The sequence below is a fragment of the Budorcas taxicolor genome, chromosome 2 (genome assembly GCF_023091745.1).
Source record: "Budorcas taxicolor isolate Tak-1 chromosome 2, Takin1.1, whole genome shotgun sequence".
Lineage (NCBI taxonomy): Eukaryota > Metazoa > Chordata > Mammalia > Artiodactyla > Bovidae > Budorcas > Budorcas taxicolor.
Genome location: NC_068911.1, coordinates 4,293,151 through 4,312,194, shown reverse-complemented (window position 1 = coordinate 4,312,194; position 19,044 = coordinate 4,293,151). Strand labels below are relative to the sequence as shown.

General features: G+C 42.2%; 1 protein-coding gene across 3 annotated transcripts in view; it reads left to right on the top strand.

Moving 5' to 3' along the window:
* The window catches only part of RNF216 (ring finger protein 216), a 121,258-nt gene that overhangs the window by 22,666 nt on the left and 79,548 nt on the right, over window positions 1-19,044 (top strand). For all 3 annotated transcript variants that reach the window (XM_052659983.1, XM_052659975.1, XM_052659992.1), the window contains 5 exons: window positions 3,360-3,462; window positions 5,090-5,254; window positions 10,373-10,487; window positions 14,345-14,484; window positions 17,899-17,949. In XM_052659983.1, coding sequence (XP_052515943.1) covers window positions 3,360-3,462; window positions 5,090-5,254; window positions 10,373-10,487; window positions 14,345-14,484; window positions 17,899-17,949 — 574 coding nt within the window. The remainder of the gene's footprint in view (window positions 1-3,359; window positions 3,463-5,089; window positions 5,255-10,372; window positions 10,488-14,344; window positions 14,485-17,898; window positions 17,950-19,044) is intronic.

Sequence of the window (19,044 nt, the reverse complement as noted above, 5' to 3'; positions counted from 1 at the left end):
TAACCCTTTGGAGAAGGCGATGGCACCCCACTCCAGTACTCTTGCCTGGAAAATCCCGCGAGCGGAGGAGCGTGGTAAGCTGCAGTCCATGGGGTCACGAAGAGTCAGACACGACTGAGCGACTTCCCTTTCACTTTTCACTTTCATGCATTGGAGAAGGAAATGGCAACCCACTCCAGTGTTCTTGCCTGGAGAATCCCAGGGATGGGGGAGCCTGGTGGGCTGCCGTCTATGGGGTCGCACAGAGTTGGCACGACTGAAGCGACTTAGCAGCAGCAGCAGCAGCAAAGTAACCCTTTAGAAATTTAGTATACTTTAATGTTTCTCTCTCGTTCTGTAGATGAATATATTGTTTTTTAAATACCTACAAGGTTAGTTGTCTGCAGTATCAGTAAAACGTGATCAGATTGACAGATCCTGTGACAGTTTGTCCTCCTTCCTCGTGAGTCTCGCACACATCCTTTTCTCTTGGGACTTACTAACTCTGTCCCTAATGCAAAGTCTTATGAATTCCAGTGGAAAGGAAATGTTCAGTAATTGTATTGAATACTTTCAAACCTACAGTCTGATTTTTTATATGTATAATTTATTAGTTTATCTTTTATTGTACTGGGTCTTTGTTGCTGCATAGGGACTTCCTCTAGTTGTGACAAGTGGAGGCTATTCTTCGTTGCAGTGCTTGGGCTTCTCATTGCAGTTACTTCTCGTTGCGGAGCACAAGCTCTCTGGTGCTCAGGCTTTAGTAGTTGTGGCGCATGGACTTTGCTGCCCTATGGCAGGTGCAGTCTTCCCGGACCAGAGATCACACCCATATACCCAGCATTGGCAGGTGGATTCTTATCCACCGTACTACCAGGGAAGTCCTACTGTTTGATTTTCCTGACTCTGTTTTCCTTTTGTCCCTGGACTTTTGAGACTGAATTGTTAATTCTCATAACTGACTTAAATGTTGTTAATGTAGAGCTGAAAGGAAGCCCAGAGCAGAGGAGAGCAGGCTGATACTTTGTGGGGCTGACTCTCCAACATTTTGTGTCCAGTCTTTGTCATCTTTAGTTGTAACCAGCTGGTCATTTTAGCAGGAGAAGCCTGTTATCCAGAGAGCCTCCTGTGACAGTAACCTGCTCTCTTTAACTAAGACTTTACCCACATATGATGCAACTTAAATTGGATCGAGGCAGCAACAACTATTAAAGAACAAAGGCTAGAAATATTAGCCTGGCTTTCTTAGTGGGAGTGCTTTCTCAAAACCCTTTAGCTTGTCAAGTCAGATCAAGCATGGAATAATATCAGTAGGTGGGCAGATCTGAGTTCTGACAAGCCTCCCGCTGCCTTTGCCCCAGGCTGTAAATATTAATGTATTTGGTTGTAGCATATATCTGTAGAAAGGAAACTCTGTTCTTAATTATCTGTGTCACTGAATATCATTTAACTCCAGGAAAGTTGTGTTGGTGGGAGTAGAGGAGATTTTAAAATGGAAATGAATTTTGACAGTTCAAAGTGAGAGCCTCTGATAGCCGACAGGTGGGATTCCACATCTTGCATCATGTTGATATGAGAAGTTTTTCATCATGTTGAAAATACAAAATGAATTGCTAAGAACAGAAGCTCTAAAATAGGTTTAGAAAATGCATTTAGAGACTGTATAAAAATAGAAATTTTTAAAGGGTGAGATTTTAAAAACTGGAAACAGGAGTTTTAATTCTTTCTTCCAAGATCATCTTGCATACACCCCACTTGAGCCACCTGGCTTCATTCATGCATGGCTGTTCTATCAAAGAAGATTCTTGTTTATTTGACTTTTTCATCCTTCCCCACATGCCTAGTTCTTGCCGGTTTGTTGGCCTTTGATAGCCGCACTTATCTGAACATTACAAACAAGTAAGGTTCAAATGGAGGAGCTCTTCCACACCTGGTTTATAATATGTCCAGGTGTGCATGAGAAAGGGATTGTTTGGAATTCCATGCCTTTCTCCACAAATACTGGGTTCTTCATGGTGACTGATTCTCAGCTACCCTTCAGAGATTGTGTAACCTGTGGTGCTCACCAGTTTGTACTGGAACAGAGAGTCACCACTAGTGACCGTGGTTTTAAAGGGAAATGTGCTCAGAATTCTTGAGGAAGGTGTCTCCCCTTGCTACTGCTGTAATATGAGAAAGGGGTTTTCCCTCTCAAGCCTTGTGGCGTGTGTTCCAGAGAACCTGGCCTAGTGATAGGAAGGGAGCTTAACAGAAAAGTGCATGTGGGGTTCCTGCAAGTGATGATGAAGAAAAGGGTGTTGAAGGGTGCTTGACCAGTCCTGGAGCAGGAGGAGGAGGGCGCATTGCCATTGGGCCAGTGCTGAGGGTCCTGAGGGGGTTTGCGCAAGAGCCATGCCTCCCCAGTGTTCAGTCTGGCGCCAGGTGAGAAGAGGAGCGGAAGGGGAGCACTGTCTCTCTGAGTCTTTCTGCTGGACCTGTCTTCATTAGAGGCTGTATTCCTGACACTCAGGAGAAGACCTGGGGAGTCATGGTGGGGCACCTTCGAGGCAGTCTGCAGGAGAAAGGAAGAAAGCTGGAGTAGAGGGGAAGCCCCACCTGCCGTGTGACTGCGCAGCTTTCTTGCTGCTGAAGTGGCTCATGCCGCACACCCCTAGCTGTCCTTGTCACTGTGGAATATCCCAAGAGCACAGAGTGTTGCTGCGTTTGGTTTTTATAGGCTGAAGGGCCTTGCTAGTTAAATTTGTAGATCTGGGCAGTGATACATCTTATGGGTTATTCTCCTTATCCTTGCTTTTGAAAGATTTCCTGGTAGTGATTAAAAAGACAAGGCTGTGCTTTTGGAACGGAGAGAGTTTTTTCTTAAGCAAACATGGTCTGTTCCTTCAGCCTTACAGTAAACTGAGCATCCCTCAGATCGTCATGGGGATTTATTTACCATAGGGTTAAAAAAAGTATTACTGAATTAGCACGGGTCTTTTATGTTCTGTTTATTAACTCTTAGAAAACTAGTTTTAATTGTGAATGTGAGTACAGACTTTTCCCCCATCCCTTATTTGTTAATAGTTTTCCTGACAAATGATAGATAACTTTCATCTAAATTCTCCAGTTCCATGCAGTTCAACCAGTAAGAACTAACAGAAACCTCAGAGGAGTTTACCTCTCTCGGTATGTTTGTTGCTTTTCGCATTAGCAAGTGAAAATGGAAATTCAGTGTAGCGTCTTTAGTTGTTCACTTGTTTTTCTGATCTGCAGATATTTTCATTCCCTGATAGGTCGATTAGAATGTGAGTAGACATTTTGTTTTCATACATTATGTTTGAATCAGTGAGCAAGTGTGGCATTTGGAAGCAGTGTGACAGTAACATCATTTATTTTTACAGACTTTGTAATTTTCTTCTGGAAAATCCAGATTATCCAAAGAGAGAAGACAGAATCCTTATGAATCCCAACAGCAGCCTGCTTGCCAGCCAAGATGAGATGAAGGCAAGTGGTGCTCTTGTTTTGCAGTGTCTACTTGGAAATTCTCTCCTCTTTTCATCATTTTTAAGGGAATAAAGTGCTTTGTCAAGATGCATTTTTTTAAGACTATCCAGGAAAATAGGTTTTCCAGAATACATATTTTAGTGGGATTTCCCCCTCTGAGTTACCTTGAGTTCTGTATTTGACTTCTTTCATTGTAATTCCATCTTCCCTTCTCACAAAGAATTAAACAAATCCTCCATATCTTTAATCCTACAACACAGGTTCCTAAGATGAATCAAGAATTGGCCAGGACTCTTTGTATCATCTTAGGGTTTTTTAACATTTTATTAAGAAATTTTCAAACACACAGTAAAGCCAAAAGAACTTCCTATTGATTTCCTATATACACACCAGCCAGTACTATTAAAAGTTGATGTTTTACTGTGTCCAGTTTGTCCCATATCCATCCCTCTGTCCATCAGCGCATCCCTCTTATATTTTATTATAACCCACTTTAGAGCAAATTGCAAAAACATCAGCATTCTGCTGCATAAATACTTCAGCACGCAGATTGTTGCCTAGAGTTTAATACCTGTTTTTCTTTTTGAGTAAGGTTTATATACAGTGCATACACCTGTGTAACCAAATCCTGTGTCAAGATATAAACAGTTTGGTTTTTAAAAATCTTAATCATTGTCTTCATGTGTGGTCCAGACTAGCATTTAGTATGTTCAGTGGTTGAAGGAAAGTATAGTTCAGAACTGCTTCACTGGTCTCTAATGCACCATCCTTCCACTTCCCACAAATTCTTTTTGACTGTCTCTTTCATGTATGGTTATTAACTCATTTTATTGCTCTTCATTTTATTGCGCTTTATAGATATTACAGGTTTTGTTTTCACAGATTGAAGGTTTATGGCAACCCTACCTTGAGCAAATCTGTCAGTGCCATTTTCCCAACAACTTTTGTTCACTTCGTATCTCTGTTACATTTTGTAATTCTCAGGATATTTCTGACTTTTTTTAGTATTATTATATTTGTTACGATAATCTGTGATCAGTGACCTTTGATGTTACTATTGCAAAAAGATTGATTTGCTGAAATCTCCGATAATGGTTAGCATTTTTTAGCAATAAATTATGGAATTAATTGAAATATGTGCTTTTTTTTTTTAAGACATATACTGTTGCATGCTTACTAGACTACAGTATGGTGTAATTTTAACTTTTCTAAAAGTTAGGAAACCAAACAATTTGTGTGACTCACTTTATTGTGACTCTGACTTCATTGCAGTGGTCTGAAACCAAACCTCCAGTATTCCTGAAGTATGCCTGTATTTTGTAGCTGGGGGAAAAACAACTCAGTTTATTCTAAACATTTTTTGAAAAGGAAATGGCTAAAAACTTGTGTTCAAACCCCTGACTATACTTTTTCATAGTTCCAACTAGCAAAACTAGTCTCCAGACTCCAGACAGCTTGTTTAACCTCTCTGAACATCATTTCTTCACCTTTGTTCGGGGCTGGTATCCTCTTTTAGAGTAACTATACAAGTCAGATTATTCTATTCTTCAGTAAGTAATTCTTCAAATGGTTTCCCTCAAGAAGTGCACTGTCTGGCCTCTTATGTTGTGCCTCTGTCTCGTTTCAGTTGCCTACAGTAGACTTTTTTGACTATTCTAAATTGGCTCCTCTTGACCAGCGCTGCTTCATCCAAGCTGCCGACCTCCTGATGGCCGACTTCAAAATGCTTAGCAGTCAGGACATCAAGTGGGCCCTGCACGAGCTCAAAGGACACTATGCAATCACCCGAAAGGTGCTCTACTTGGTCTTCTGGTGGGGCACACCTCTTGACTGCTTCTTCCCGTGATAACAGGATGAAGAGTTCAGCTTGCAGAAGTTGGGGTGGTTTATGATGGCAAAGAGCTAAGGAGTTTGTCAGGGTGAAGATATGTAGACAAAGGGTTTGCTGATCAGAAAGAACTGAATGAAAAGAAACACAGATTAGAAGCAGGAAAGGTCTGGTATGACCATAAGGACGTGAATTTCCCCGTGGAATGTGGAGTGGAAGGGTGTGTTCCTCCCTGGTGTGCTTTCTGTCTTGGGGCTGGTCCCACAATCCTCCCCAAGATGGCTCAGTTAACGTGAAGCAGAGTCCAAAGGGCCAGGAGCCCAGCACTGCCCAGGGAGTGGTGGTTTGCTTCAGAAGAGAGTGGGCAACTCCTGAAAGCTCTCAAGGTTTTCATTCTTTCTTTTTGGACTCTAAATAAGATTCCACTTAAGGGCCTCTGTTCCAGATCTTAGATGTGCTGGTCGCTAGTGAGTAACAGACATGTTCCATTTAGTGCAGCCCACTGTACAGGCCCTTTGATGACAGCCAGGGCGGAAGAGCAGCACCAGCGGGTCCTTGGCCTGTTCCTCTTCTCACCTGCCTTTAAATCGGTTTCTCTTGCTGAAGTTCTGGTGACTCTTAGCAAGCAAATGTGGAGTTACTTTACTTGGTAAAACACCCACTGCGGTCTTAACCTGAAAGAAGGTGAACATCGGTGAATGTGCTGAGTCTAGGCCCCTTCCACCTCTACCTTGGTAAGATCCAGGCATCTGTCAGCAGACTCCTAATTACAGGTTCATTTTAGTTAAAAATACTCTGAAGGGATCACAGAAATAATGCCTTCTATTTCTGGTAGATAATGCCTTCTCATTCCCCCTGCTAAAGAGGGAATGTCTATACTGTCATTCAAAAATGAATGAGCTTCCCCCCTCCAAATTAATGACCTTGAGAAAGAAGGGGCTCTTTCATCTGTAGGGCCCTGTGTGGCATCTTTATTGATCCTGTGGTGCCTTATACATTTTCTGAGCTCCCAGGAAGCCCAGATGAAAAATAAAAGGGTAGCAGCAGGAGACAGCTCCCGTGGTCTGGAGGTGGGTTGGTCCTCATTAGGAATGTCCCTGCCTACATCCTGAGGTCAGTAAAGTGACTTCGCTTGCAGGAGCTTCTCCACATTGAAGGTCTGATCATCCCCCAGCTCGTCGCTATTTGGGTGGAAATTGTAGAGTTTTATGGCTCAGTTCTTGTTCATAGCGTCCATATCCTTTTCCTCATTTGTCTGGCCCTTTATATTTTTTGTGGTGTGTGTCTGTCTGGGCTGTTAATCTAAGATTCTACAGGATTTTGAAAAGAGATGGGTTGGGCTACTTGAATGAACATCAGGTATTTAAGGGGAAATAATGTTTGACAAAAGCTAAAATCTGATGTGCCCTTTTATAATGTCTCCCTGTTGTACACACAGGGTGCACGAGCCTTGCGCCTTGTAGGAAGTCACACTCACATGGGCAGGGAGGCAGAAAACACACCCTGAGGGGCTTCCTCACTACAGCAGTAGGGCGTCCTCTCTGTACCACTCCCCAAACACGCTGACAGCTTAGGGAAGGCATGCTGACTAAGGCAGGATCAGTTCTCCATGGATTGCTGTTTTTTTCCCTGTTTACTGTAAACATCAGATGCTTACAGGAGTAGAGATGGTATTGTAACAAGCCCTAACCCTGCATACTGTCACTCCCCTTCAGCAGTTGCCAGCTCCTGCCCAGTCTTGTATTTCCACCCTTACCCGCCTACCCCTACCTGAAGTAAATTCTAGGCTTCGTTTCATTTTTTTCATCCATAAAGTATTTCAGTATTAATTTTTAAAAGATAAAGGCAAAATATTTTAAAATATAATCAAAATACCATTATCACACCTTAAAAATTAACATCATCAGATATCCAGTCAGCATTCAGATTCTCTGAATATATCATAAATCTTTAAACAGCTTGTTTGGTCACAGAATTCCAAGTGAAATACGTTTATTGCGTGTGGCTGGTGAGTTCTTGAGTCTCTTAATCTGCAAGCTCTCTTTCTCCTTTGTTTTTCCTTACTGCTTATTTGTTGGAAAAAAAACGGTTGTTTTATCTTACAGGCTTCCACAGTCTGAGTTTCTCTGACTGCACCCCTGCATTATAATTAAACAGTTCGTCTGTTTCCTATAAATTGGTTCCATCCAGAATCTTGATCAAACTTAGATTTGATGTCTCGCTTGTATTCTAGTTCTAGTTCTGCCACTTCTTGGTCTTAAACTTGCAGAACTTCATGCCTGCTGCCCTCTCCACGCCTGCCTTGTGACTGTCATCTTGGGAGTTTCCTTCACCTTGCCTTTTGACAAAGATACATTTTCTTTACTTTATTGAGTTCACCAAAAAGTTCATTCAGCTATCTGTGTACCATCTTACGGAAAAGCATGGACCAACTCTGGCCAGCCCGGATGACAACTCTCTGTGTCTTGCTTTACACACTCACACTTGACTGATGGTTCAAGTAGATTGAAAATTCCCCCTCTTGCCACAGATGCGACTACCTCTTTGTTTCAGGCAGTTTGCTGAGTGCCTGCCATAGGTCACACATTGGGAATGGCACAGTGGACACACAGGGTTCTTCCCTCATGAAACTTAATGCTGATGGACAGGGCCATCTTTTTTAAGCCATCCTTTAACTTCTGTTGTGTGAGGTGGTCATTCTCAGGGTCTTACCCAGGCTTCTTAGGTTTCTCCCTCTGTGTACTTGAATGGTCACCTTTATCTCCATACAGGTAACATATCTCTATCTCTGGACTTGACCTTCCCACCAGGCTCCACAGAGGAGTCCCTGTCTACTTCTCAGCTTTTACATCATCAGATGTCAGTTGTCATGTTTTTAGGTCATCCCTTAAAGGATGTCACAGATGCCCTGAAAATTGTAACCAGCCTGAATCCTTGATTATTAAAACTAGTACTTTGGGTATTTGATTTGCGAGTTACCTCATTTATAAAATGCAAGTCACAGTAACTTGTCTTGTTCCCTCTCCTGGGTTTTAGAGAATAGCCTTGGTTGAAGGGCAGGGTATTTGCCTGTAGATAAAATGTGGTATGAATTAGTCTTGCAGCTGAGTACAGACACTGGTGCCTAAGAATTTGTGGGGAATACCATGTATAGTGGGAATTCCAGAAAGAAAGGAAGCAAGGGAGGAAGGCACCATAGCTGTGGAGGACACTGATCAGGGATACAGATAGGTAGCAAGGTGAAACTTGGTGGAGTTTCACCGAATCTGACTGAGGACACAGTGACGCCAAAGAGAGGAGCTATAGTTCCAAGACTGGCCTGAGTCCTGTCCTCGCTTTAATTAAGGTTTGCCCTCTCTGTAGCCTTGCTTCCCTCTACTGTGAAATAAATAATAACTTCCCTTAGAGGATTGTGGTGGGAATTAAATGGGCTAAGTTAAGGACTTGAAAGGGCTGCATGCAGTGCCTCGCTTATAGGAGGTGCATACAGCAGATGTCAACTCCCTTTTGATTCCCACACTGAGGAGCTTTGAAAAGGAAGGGAGGTAGGAGTTAGGTTAAGATGCAGGGCTGATCCTCTCTCTTAAAATACTTGTTTTGTTACCGCTTTGCCACAGGGATGCACAGCTGTTTAAGATGAACAGGTTCAGAATGTGATTGGTTAGCAGCATTCCTATAACACGTGCACATCCCCGTAACCTTCTGTTTACTGAGTGAGTGTCGGATCCAGATTGTGCGTGTTGCTGAAGGCACACTATGAGCTGTTGTAACAGTCCCTGTCCTAGAGGCTCAGAGTCTAGGGGAGGAAGTAACACGAAACAGATCACAAATAAGTATGTAATTACAACTGTGATAACTATTCTGAAAGAGTGTATAACTAGAGGATGGTCTAAGAGGCTCCAGGAGAGCCTCTCTGAGCAAGTGACATTTAGTCACAACCCTGAGTGTTGCATAAGCAGGAGGTCAGTAGGGAGGGAGGGCAGGGCATGGAAGACAGGGGTGTCATTTCCTGGGATGAGGATTCCTGTAGAAGAGCTAATTTGGAGGAAAAGATAGTGAATTCTATCCGGGAAACGCTGAACTGCCAAGCATGCTGGGTGGGCCTCAGATATCTGAGTAAAAACAATTCACTGAGTGGCTGAATGGACCAAAAGTGGGGGACATAATGGACTGGAGAAGGGATTTTGAGATTCGTCAGCATTTGGAAAGTGACCTCACCAGCCTGGACGAGGACCTGAAGAGACTGTCAGGTGAGAAGAGAGCCAGGGCTACCTGGAAGACTCCCCACGTGGAAACACTAGGCAGAGGGGCAGGCCACGTGGTGTCACTGCTGGGATCCCGGGGGCAAGGGCCAAAGCAGAAGCCCTGGACTGGGCCCCGTGTTAGGGAGGTGAGCAAGTGGAGAGGTGAGGTGGAGGCCAAGGCAGAGGGGGCTGGCGCTCCTGGGAGGTGAGGTGATGGCATGTGCAGGTGGCTTTTTTGATAAGCTTGGCTACAAACAAGGGAAGAAAGCGGAGCTGGTAGTTGGAAGAGGAAAGAGGTCTGGGCGGAAAGGTTTTCTTTTAAGATAGCAGAGACTTGGTCACCTTTAAATGCCTATTGGAAAGATATAAAAAGAGGGAGAAGCTAAAGCTGTGGAAGAGAAGGGAGTATCTCTGGCGTAAGCATGTTGCGCTCCAGTGTTCAGTACAAAGTGGAGAAGTGAAAGCAGCGAGAACGTGGGGGACGTGGAAGTGGGATTGTTGGCCAGAGAAGCACCGTGTGACGTCACGCCTGTGAAACGTGGCTTGCAGCCCTCTGCCACGTGGCTTAACCTGGGCTGATTCATGGGCACCTTGCGTAGTTTGTTTTCTCACGCACCTCTTCATCAGTCAGCATCTTGGTTCTGCCATGACAGCAGTTGTTGAAAGAGAAAATGAAGTAACGAAACACTGCCTGCTTATTTTGCCACTACTTTTTCTGGTAAGCCATATAGGGAAGGTAGCTGAAACTGTGAGTCACAACGAGATTTGGGATTGCCTGCATTTCACGTATTCTTGTGTCCCATTTACAGCAGTAACCTTTCCCTTTCTCAATTTTTAGGCCTTTTCTGACGCCATTAAAAAATGGCAGGAGCTATCGCCAGAAACCAGTGGAAAAAGAAAAAAGAGAAAAGAAATGAATCAGTATTCTTACATAGATTTCAAATTTGAACAAGGTAATGGCCAAATGTGACTGTTAATGATGGTGAGCGGTCCCCTCTCACACAACCCAAAGGGGCCTCGTGATGCGGCTGCCTGAAGTGCCCGGTCACAGCAGTCTGAGGAGTGTCACTGATGTGACTTCTCTGATGGCACGGCAGTGTTTTTGGACAGTGGCTGCATTGGTCATCTTTCTGCTTAGGATACACCATGAAAGGAAAATTGTGTGTAGTGTTAGAGATTTGTGTATAGGGACATTTTTAAGCTTGCGGGGAAAATGGGTCTTGAAGATTTGACAAGAATTAACCTTGTGACTCCTTGGTGAAAAGTGGGCCAGTGCTTGGTTGCTTACTGCAGAGGAGCCATGTACACACCTGAGAGGGTGGGTTCTGCACAGCCAAAGCCACACAGCTCTTAAGTTGCCACTTAAACTGTTCAAAGTTCTGTTACTCATATTGATGAAATAACTGCTGAAAGCTGTTTCAAAGAGGTTACTTCCGGTCTAATTCCCCTCCTCACTGCCACCCTCCCAAAGGTAAACTTGCTGAATTTTGCAACAGACTTGATCTTAGTTGCTTGTGTCCGAGAAGTGTCCACTTCAACTTTTCCTGTGGATTATTTCATAAATGTTTCCCTTTTCTCCTATTTGTCTTCCTGTTACACCTGTAATTAATTTCATAACTCTGAGTGTGTCTAAATGGAAAATCCATGAGATAGCTATAGAGTTGGAAAGTATTTGAATTTCTGAACTCTTCAGGATCTAAAAGAAAATGTCCTAAGTCCTGACTTGTGAGGTCAGCAAGCTGCTCTCCTAACACGATGTTCTCACAGATCTGTGGCAGAATGAAAGTGAGGACGGTGTATAGGCAGTTTTTCATTCTGTGTGTGTGTGTGAAGTCGCTCAGTCGTGTCCGACTCTGTGACCCCATGGACTGTAGCCCACCAGGCTCCTCTGTCCATGGGATTCTCCAGGCAAAAATACTGGAGTGGGTTGCCATTTCCTACTCCAGGGGATCTTCCCGACCCAGGGATTGAACCTGGGTCTCCTGCATTGTAGGCAGACACTTCACTGTTTGAGCCACCAGGCAACCCTGTTTAGGCTAGGCATGCTTAACTAGGCATACTAACAGGCAGTCATTCAGTACTTGTTTCTGACGTTCAGTGGTAGAGAACAGGAAGTATCACATCACAAGGTGGTCTGCTCCCTTCCTGGTCAGCTGTGTCTTGTAGAAAGTACCTCCCGAGGTTTTCTGCGATGTTGGTAGTTCTTGCCTCTGAAAGGATTTGAAATCTGTTGCCTCTTCATCTTCCCGGTTGCCCTTCTTTCTGTCTGTCTGTAGCTTGTCTCTATCTCTTTGAGAGGTCGGGTGTACAAGGCTGGACACAGTACTCCAAATGAGGTCTGCTGTTTCGAGGCAGCAGCTGGGATTTAGGTTCTATAATTTCAACCATACAGCCTGAGAACACCTTAACTTCTTAAAATCAAACTGTCCTGCCATTGTCTCACATTAAACCTTCATCTTCTTACCTACCTTGCTTTTTAAGTCACACACCTCTCAGTTTTGATGCATTTGATATTTTTCACTGTGAACATCACCTCATTAGTTTCAGCCCATTCTTCGGGGTATACCTCTGAATTTTTTTTTTTTTTAATTGCATTTCACGTTATGTGAGATCCTAGTTCCTGGAGCAGGGATCAGACCTGTGCCTCGGGCAGTGAAAATGCAGTCTTAAGCACTGGATCACCAAGGAAGTCCCAAGATTCTGATTCTTAACTTGGTCTTACCAAGGTCATCTTTAAGGACACTGAAAATTTAGAAATAGAAAATAACACTTGATTTACATTTATATCTATGACTTATAGTCTTTTTTTTAAAGGGGGTTTATAAGTACATAAGCTTAGACTCATTCATTTGGTCCAGGAATCCCATTCCTTATCTTTTCAACTGTTTTCCATCCAAGCAGTACTGTTTGAGCTATACATCAGCTGGCAAAGAGAGAGACTAGATTCTCCCTCCCGTGTCCTTTCTCATTGTATATGAAAAAGCCACATGGCCTCTCATGAGGAGTGCAGATAGAACTTGGATGTAAACGGAACATCAGTAAAAATGGAGCATGTCCCCTCTAGCAAGGCTGACAGAAAAAAGATGCAAATTGGAGTTATTCTTTATAGGGTAACTTCCTCTTCATAGCGGCTTTCACTGTAGACCCTACAAACATCCAAGGAGGAATACTGTGGACATCTTTACATACGTAATTTTGACAGCCTAGATGAAATGGACCATTTCCTCAAAAAACAAAGTACCAATAAACTTATCTATATAAAATAGATAATTTGGATAACCCTATTGCTGTTAAGGAAATTGAATTCATAATTTTAAATCTTCTAAAAGATCTCCAGCCCCACTTGGTTTCACTGGAAAATTCTTCCAAAACTGCTCCTAAGCAGATGACATGATTGTAGATATATACAGCTCCAAGGAAGCTCAGTAACGTTGCAGGGTATAAGATCAGGCTACAAAAACCAGTGTATGCATGTATCTGTATGCTAGCAGTGAGCATATGGACGTCAAGATTTAAGTACAATACCATTTAAAGTCATTTTGAAAAAACTTAATACTTAGGTGTGAATCTGACAAAATATGTATGGGACTTGTGATGAGAACTACAAAACACTGAAGAAAAAAAAATCAAAGAAGATATAAATAAATGAAGACATGTACTGTGTTCGTGGGTTGGAAGACTCAATTAAGATATAAATCCTCTCCAAATTGATATCCATGCCTAGTGTGATTTCTGTCAAAATCCCAGCAAGATTTTTTTTGCAGATACAAGCAAGGTATCCTAAAATTATCCTGAAGTTTATATGGAGAGGCAGGGTACTAGAATAGCTAAAATAATCTTTTAAAAGAAGAGTAAAGTGGGAGAAATCAGTCTCCTGGATTTCAGGACTTACTCCGTAATTACAGTGATTAAGACCAGGTGGTCTTGGCAGACGTATAGTCAGATAGATGGAACAGAACAGAGAACTAAAAACTGGTTTTCTAAATAGTCAATGAAAAAATGTTTTAGTTTTTTAAAAGTAGAGTGAACAAGAGGAAAGAAGAAAAATAAAAAAATGTATCAGGGTATAGAGATTACCAGAAAACAGGCTTTTGTGAGTAAATAGAAAATCTGGATGGAATGGATAGTTTTCTAGAAAAATGTACATTACTAATCAACCAAAGAAATACAAAACCTAAACAAGACCAGTTGCAAAATCTGACATTTGTCATTTTCTTAGCTTGTGTTCTAAGTGTTATTTATTATAAATCTGGGTACTGCATTTTCAAAATAATAAAATTTTAAAACATACATAAAACACATTTGCACCTACCAGGATAGCTCATATTAAAAACTGACGACGATGCTGGCAGAGGGCGAGTGTAAATTGGAACAGGCACTGCAGAACACTACCGCTGTTTTCTAAAGCTGACCCAGCGGTTCTGCTCCTTCTTGAGTGCTCTGCTGAACTGCAGACGTAGGTACAGCAGCTCTGGATGATAACCCCAAACCGTCAACCCCTGTCCTCAGTAGTAAGCACATCATGAATTGCGGTGTATACACACAGTGCTGTATGGACAGGATAGGGGAGCTCTTCCAGTTGGATCATAATGAAGGATGGATATGGAGAGGAAGAATGTCAGAAAGTGCATGGAATGTTGGGGATGGTTAGGAGCCCAGTTTTCCCAAAAAGAATGTTATGGGAAAGTCACGTAACTTAACATCCTGGTAGGAGTAGGTGGGGGACCAGGCCACACAAGACTGGGATGGCTGCCTGGATTCCTAGCAGAACAGTTGTCTGCATGATTCTGCATTGTCGCGTATCTTCTAGGTGACAAAAAAATAGAGAAGAGGATGTTCTTTCTGGAAAATAAGCGGCGACATTGTAGGTCCTATGACCGGCGTGCCCTCCTTCCAGCTGTGCAGCAGGAGCAGGAGTTCTACGAGCAGAAAATCAAAGAGATGGCAGAGGTAGGAAGATGTGTTTGGAATGTGTTTCTAGGATTCTGATTTGCTGGTAGGGCTCAGCGTAAAGCTGTCTTTGAAGATTTGTCTTTTAAGTGATTAATTTGAATAAGCTGTGAAGTTTTTAAAAGGAAAACAAAGCTAGATTTTGTAGTAATACCAAAATTCACAGTCTCACAAATCAGATTTACGTTATTTTAATTGGCACTTATAAACACATCTGTTTGACCTTCTTCGCCCTCTACTGGGAGAGGAAAAAACATTCCGTGTAGCTCTTTAATTCTTCCCGAAGTGAAAGTCAAAGTCAGTCAGTCGTGTCTGACTCTGCAACCCCATGGACTATGTAGTCCCTTGAATTCTCCAGGCCAGAAACGTACTATCAAATGTGCAAGTCAGCTGGAAGATACAAATTTGGTTATTTAATACAGACAGACCTCAGAGAGATTGTGGGTTCAGTTGCAGACCAGTACAATAAAGTGAATACTGTAGTGAAGCTTATCATAAAAATTTTTTGGCTTCCCGGTGTATAGAAAAGTTATGTTTACACTGCACTGTAGTCTAGTAAGTGTGCAGTAGCGTTACGTCTAAAAAACAATGTCCCAGCCTTAACTAAGAAATGCATTATTGCTAACAAACGCTAACTATCATCTGTGTTTTCAGCAAGTCATAATCTTTTCGCTGGTGGGGAGGGGATGGTCTTGCCTCAGTTTTGGTGGCTTCTCCTGATGAGAGCTGCTTGCTGAAGGTTGAGGTAGCTGTCCAAATTTCTTAAGATGTGGCAAAAATGAAGTTTGCCGAATTGATCGATACTCTTCGTTTCATGAATGATTTCTCTGTAACATGCTATGCTGTTTGATCGCATTTTACCCACAGCTTTCAAAATTGGAGTCAGTTGCTCAAATCCTGCTGCTGCCTTATCAACTAAGTTTATGCGATTTTCTAAATCCTTTGTTGTCATTTCAGCAGTCTTCATAGTATCTTCACCAGTAATTTCCATCTCAAGAAACTGCTTCTTCTTTTTTGGTTCATCTGTAAAAAGCAGCTCCTTACACTTTAAGGTTTTATTAATGAGATTGCAGCTATTCGATTCTAATTCTAGGTCTCTTAACTGTTTATACCACATATGCAATTAATTCCTTCTTTAAAGTCAGCCATGAGAGTTGGGATCAGCTTCTTCCAGACTCCTGTTAATGTTGGTGTATTCATATCTTCCCATAGATTACAAATGTTTTTTTAATTGCATAGGGAATGGTGAATCCCTTCCAGAAGTTTTCAGTTGACTTTGCCGCACATTCATCATAGGAATCACTATGGCTTATAAACCTTACAAAATGCATTTCTTAATAAGTCTCAAAAGTTAAAAACTAACTCCTTGATCCATGAGATGCAGAATGGATGTTGTGTTAGCAGGCATGAAAACATTAATCTCCTTCCTCTCCATTAGATCTCTTAGGTGACCAGGAGCCTTTCAGTGAGCAGTAATATTTTGAAAGGACTCTCTTTCTCAGCAGTGGTTCTCAGCGAGCTTAAATTATTCAGTAAGCCATCTTGTAAACAGATGGGCTGTCATCCAGGCTTTGTTGCTCCATTTATAGAACACGAGCGGAATAGAGATAGCCTAATTCTTAAGGGCCCTAGGATTTTTGGAACGGTAAAAGGAGCACTGGCTTCAGCTTCAAGTCATCAGGTGCATTAACTCCTAACGAGAGTCAGCCTGTCCTTTGAAGCCAGGCATTGACTTCTCTCTGTCAGTGAAGGTCCTTGATGGCATCCTCTTCCAATAGAAAGCTGTTTTATCTACATTTGAAAATCTGTTGTTTAGTGTGGCCACCTTCATGCATGATCTCAGCTACATCTTCTGGATAACTTGCTGCAACTTCTACAGCATCGTGCACCCACTGCTTCGTCTTGCGCTTTTATGTTATGGAAATGGCGTCTTTCCTTAAGCTTCATGAACTAGCCTCTGCTGACATCAGACTTTTCTTCTACAACTTCCTCATGTCTTTCATCTGGACTTTGGTTTATGAGAATATTGTGGCTGAGAGATGGGCCACTTTTGCTTCCATCTGAGTGCTTGGAGAGCATTGTAGGGTTGTTGATTGGCCTGGGGGACTAGGGAGAGGAGTGGGGAAAGCCCATCAGTGGAGAGGTCAGAACACGCATGACGTACATTGGGCAAGCTCGCTGCCTGATGGCGCAATGCGTGGCACCCCAGAACAGTTGCAGTGGTAGCGTCAAAGGTCACTGACCACTGTAACAAAGACAGTAACAGTAATGAAAAAGTCTAAATACTGTGAGGATTGTTCAAAAGTGACACTGACACCTGAAGCAAACAGATGGCTGTTGGAGAAACAGCACCAGTGGGCTTGCTTTGATGCAAGTCACAAAACTTCAGTTTTTGTGGGGTGTTTTTTTTCTCCTTTTCTTTTTTGAAGAGCACTGTCTGCAAAGTGCAATAAAATGAAGTGTGCCTGTATGTATTTTCTAGACCAGAAACTCAGATTTGGCCAATGGACCCCTGAGTTCCCCAAGACTCTTTAGGATATCTGCGAGGTCAGATCTCTTATCATAACCATTTTATAGTTTTTTGTTTATCTTTCCTTCTTTTATGTAAAAGCATGTATGTGTGTATATATATATATTTTGGACATTTCTTTCTTACCTAAAAGGTACACACTGTTCTGCCCTTACCCTTTGCGATTAACAGTGCATCCTGATGATGACTCCACAGCGATCCATGGAGATTTTTCTCCTTCCTTTAAAAACTGCCTAGTGTGCCATTGTCTGCAGTACGAGAGTTGACTCAGTTGTTGCCCTTTTGCTGGACATTCAGACTTCTTTCCAGATTTCTGCTGTTACAGATAGTACCATGATAAATAACTGTATGCCTATATCATTTCGTATTTCTGCCCCAGGGTAACTTTGGAATAGATTTCCTATAAGTGCAATTGATGAGTTAGAGTATAGTTACATCACTGTTAACATCATGCCAAGTCCCCCTCCGTGGTGGTTGTACTCTTTTGCATTCTCACCAGAAATGTAGAAGAGTGCCTGTTTCTCGCTAGCCTTACCAGCAAAGTATGTTGTCAAACTTGGTTTTTACCCATTCAGTTTTTTTGTTTACTTACATGCTGTTCTACACTCTTAAGTGTTTTATGTCAGTCTTTTATTCTTTCTGTATTTTGAGTCAGATTTAAGAATGTTTTCTCCATATATGCTAGTACTTATAAAGTTTCCTTTTTTATATACAGCACTCTGATGCATTTTAAATTTATTATCAGTTAACTTTTTAAACTAGTAAGCTATATAACTGAAGAGATGACTATTGATCATTATTTTACGTTTCTGAAAGTAAATGCTAAATGGTTTATGACATCTTGACTAAATTTGCATCTGTGTGTCTGATTTTTTGTTCCTCAGCATGAAGACTTTTTGCTTGCCCTGCAGATGAATGAAGAACAGTATCAAAAGGTAACTGAAATTTCATCTAATTAACATATTCTTGGTATTTTCATCAGCTGTTTTTCTCATCTCACATTTCCTGTGCATTTTGATGACAAATTGGTTCCCTTAACCTCTGCTGTTGACCTGCCGAGTTTGTGATTCAACTAAGTTAAAATCAGGTATTAAACCATTCAGTCCAAATTGGATTAGACTTGGAGGGAAGATAATGTTGTTAGAGTTGTTTGTCTTAAACATTGCCTGGAATCCATTAGATAGACTCCTGGGGGCTCAGACAGTAAAGCGTCTGGCTGCAGTGCGGGAGACCTGGGTTCAATCCCTGGGTTGGGAAGATCCCCTGGAGAAGGAAATGGCAACCCACTCCAGTACTCTTGCCTGGAAAATTCCACGGACTGAGGAGCCTGTTGGGCTACAGTCCATGGGGTCACAAAGAGTCGGACACGACTGAGTTGCTTCACTAGTGCAACATTGAGAATTCGCATGTCACTTCCAAGTTAGAAAGGAGAGATGTGCTGAGCCTCAGGACCGGATGGGCTTTGTGTGACACCAGCCGCCATCACATAGTGGCCTTTCCTCACACGGTAGAAATGAACTAATGACTGGATCAGTCACTACCCTTAACGAGAAGGGTGAGTTTCCTGGTACTCACAATACTTGAAACGCTGCTTTATATGGCTTCAGTAGTCCCTTAAGACAAAGCTTGAACTGAGACACAACCCCATCGCACTCTTGTCTTATAACAAGGTGCAAAATGCAACTTTTGAAACATTTTAAGATAATACCCCACATGCCACTTGTTCCTGACTGTTAGTGTCTGATTATAGATGTTATAGTCCTGCCAGTACAGTGAAATTCATGAATATGGTAACTTTATACAAAGGATGATGCCAAAGAATACCCCAAAAAACTTGAAAATTATACTGTCTTTAGCTGTTAATATGTAGTCATATTTGTACTGGCATCTTAAGCTAGATTTCTACAGCAGAAAACAGCTCATCATTGTTTTATGGCTTCTAGGGATTGCTCTTCACCTCGGAATGTGTTTGGGGTGGGGGAATATGAAACAAGGCTGCCTCCTCTACTTGAGTGTAGGGACTTTGACGT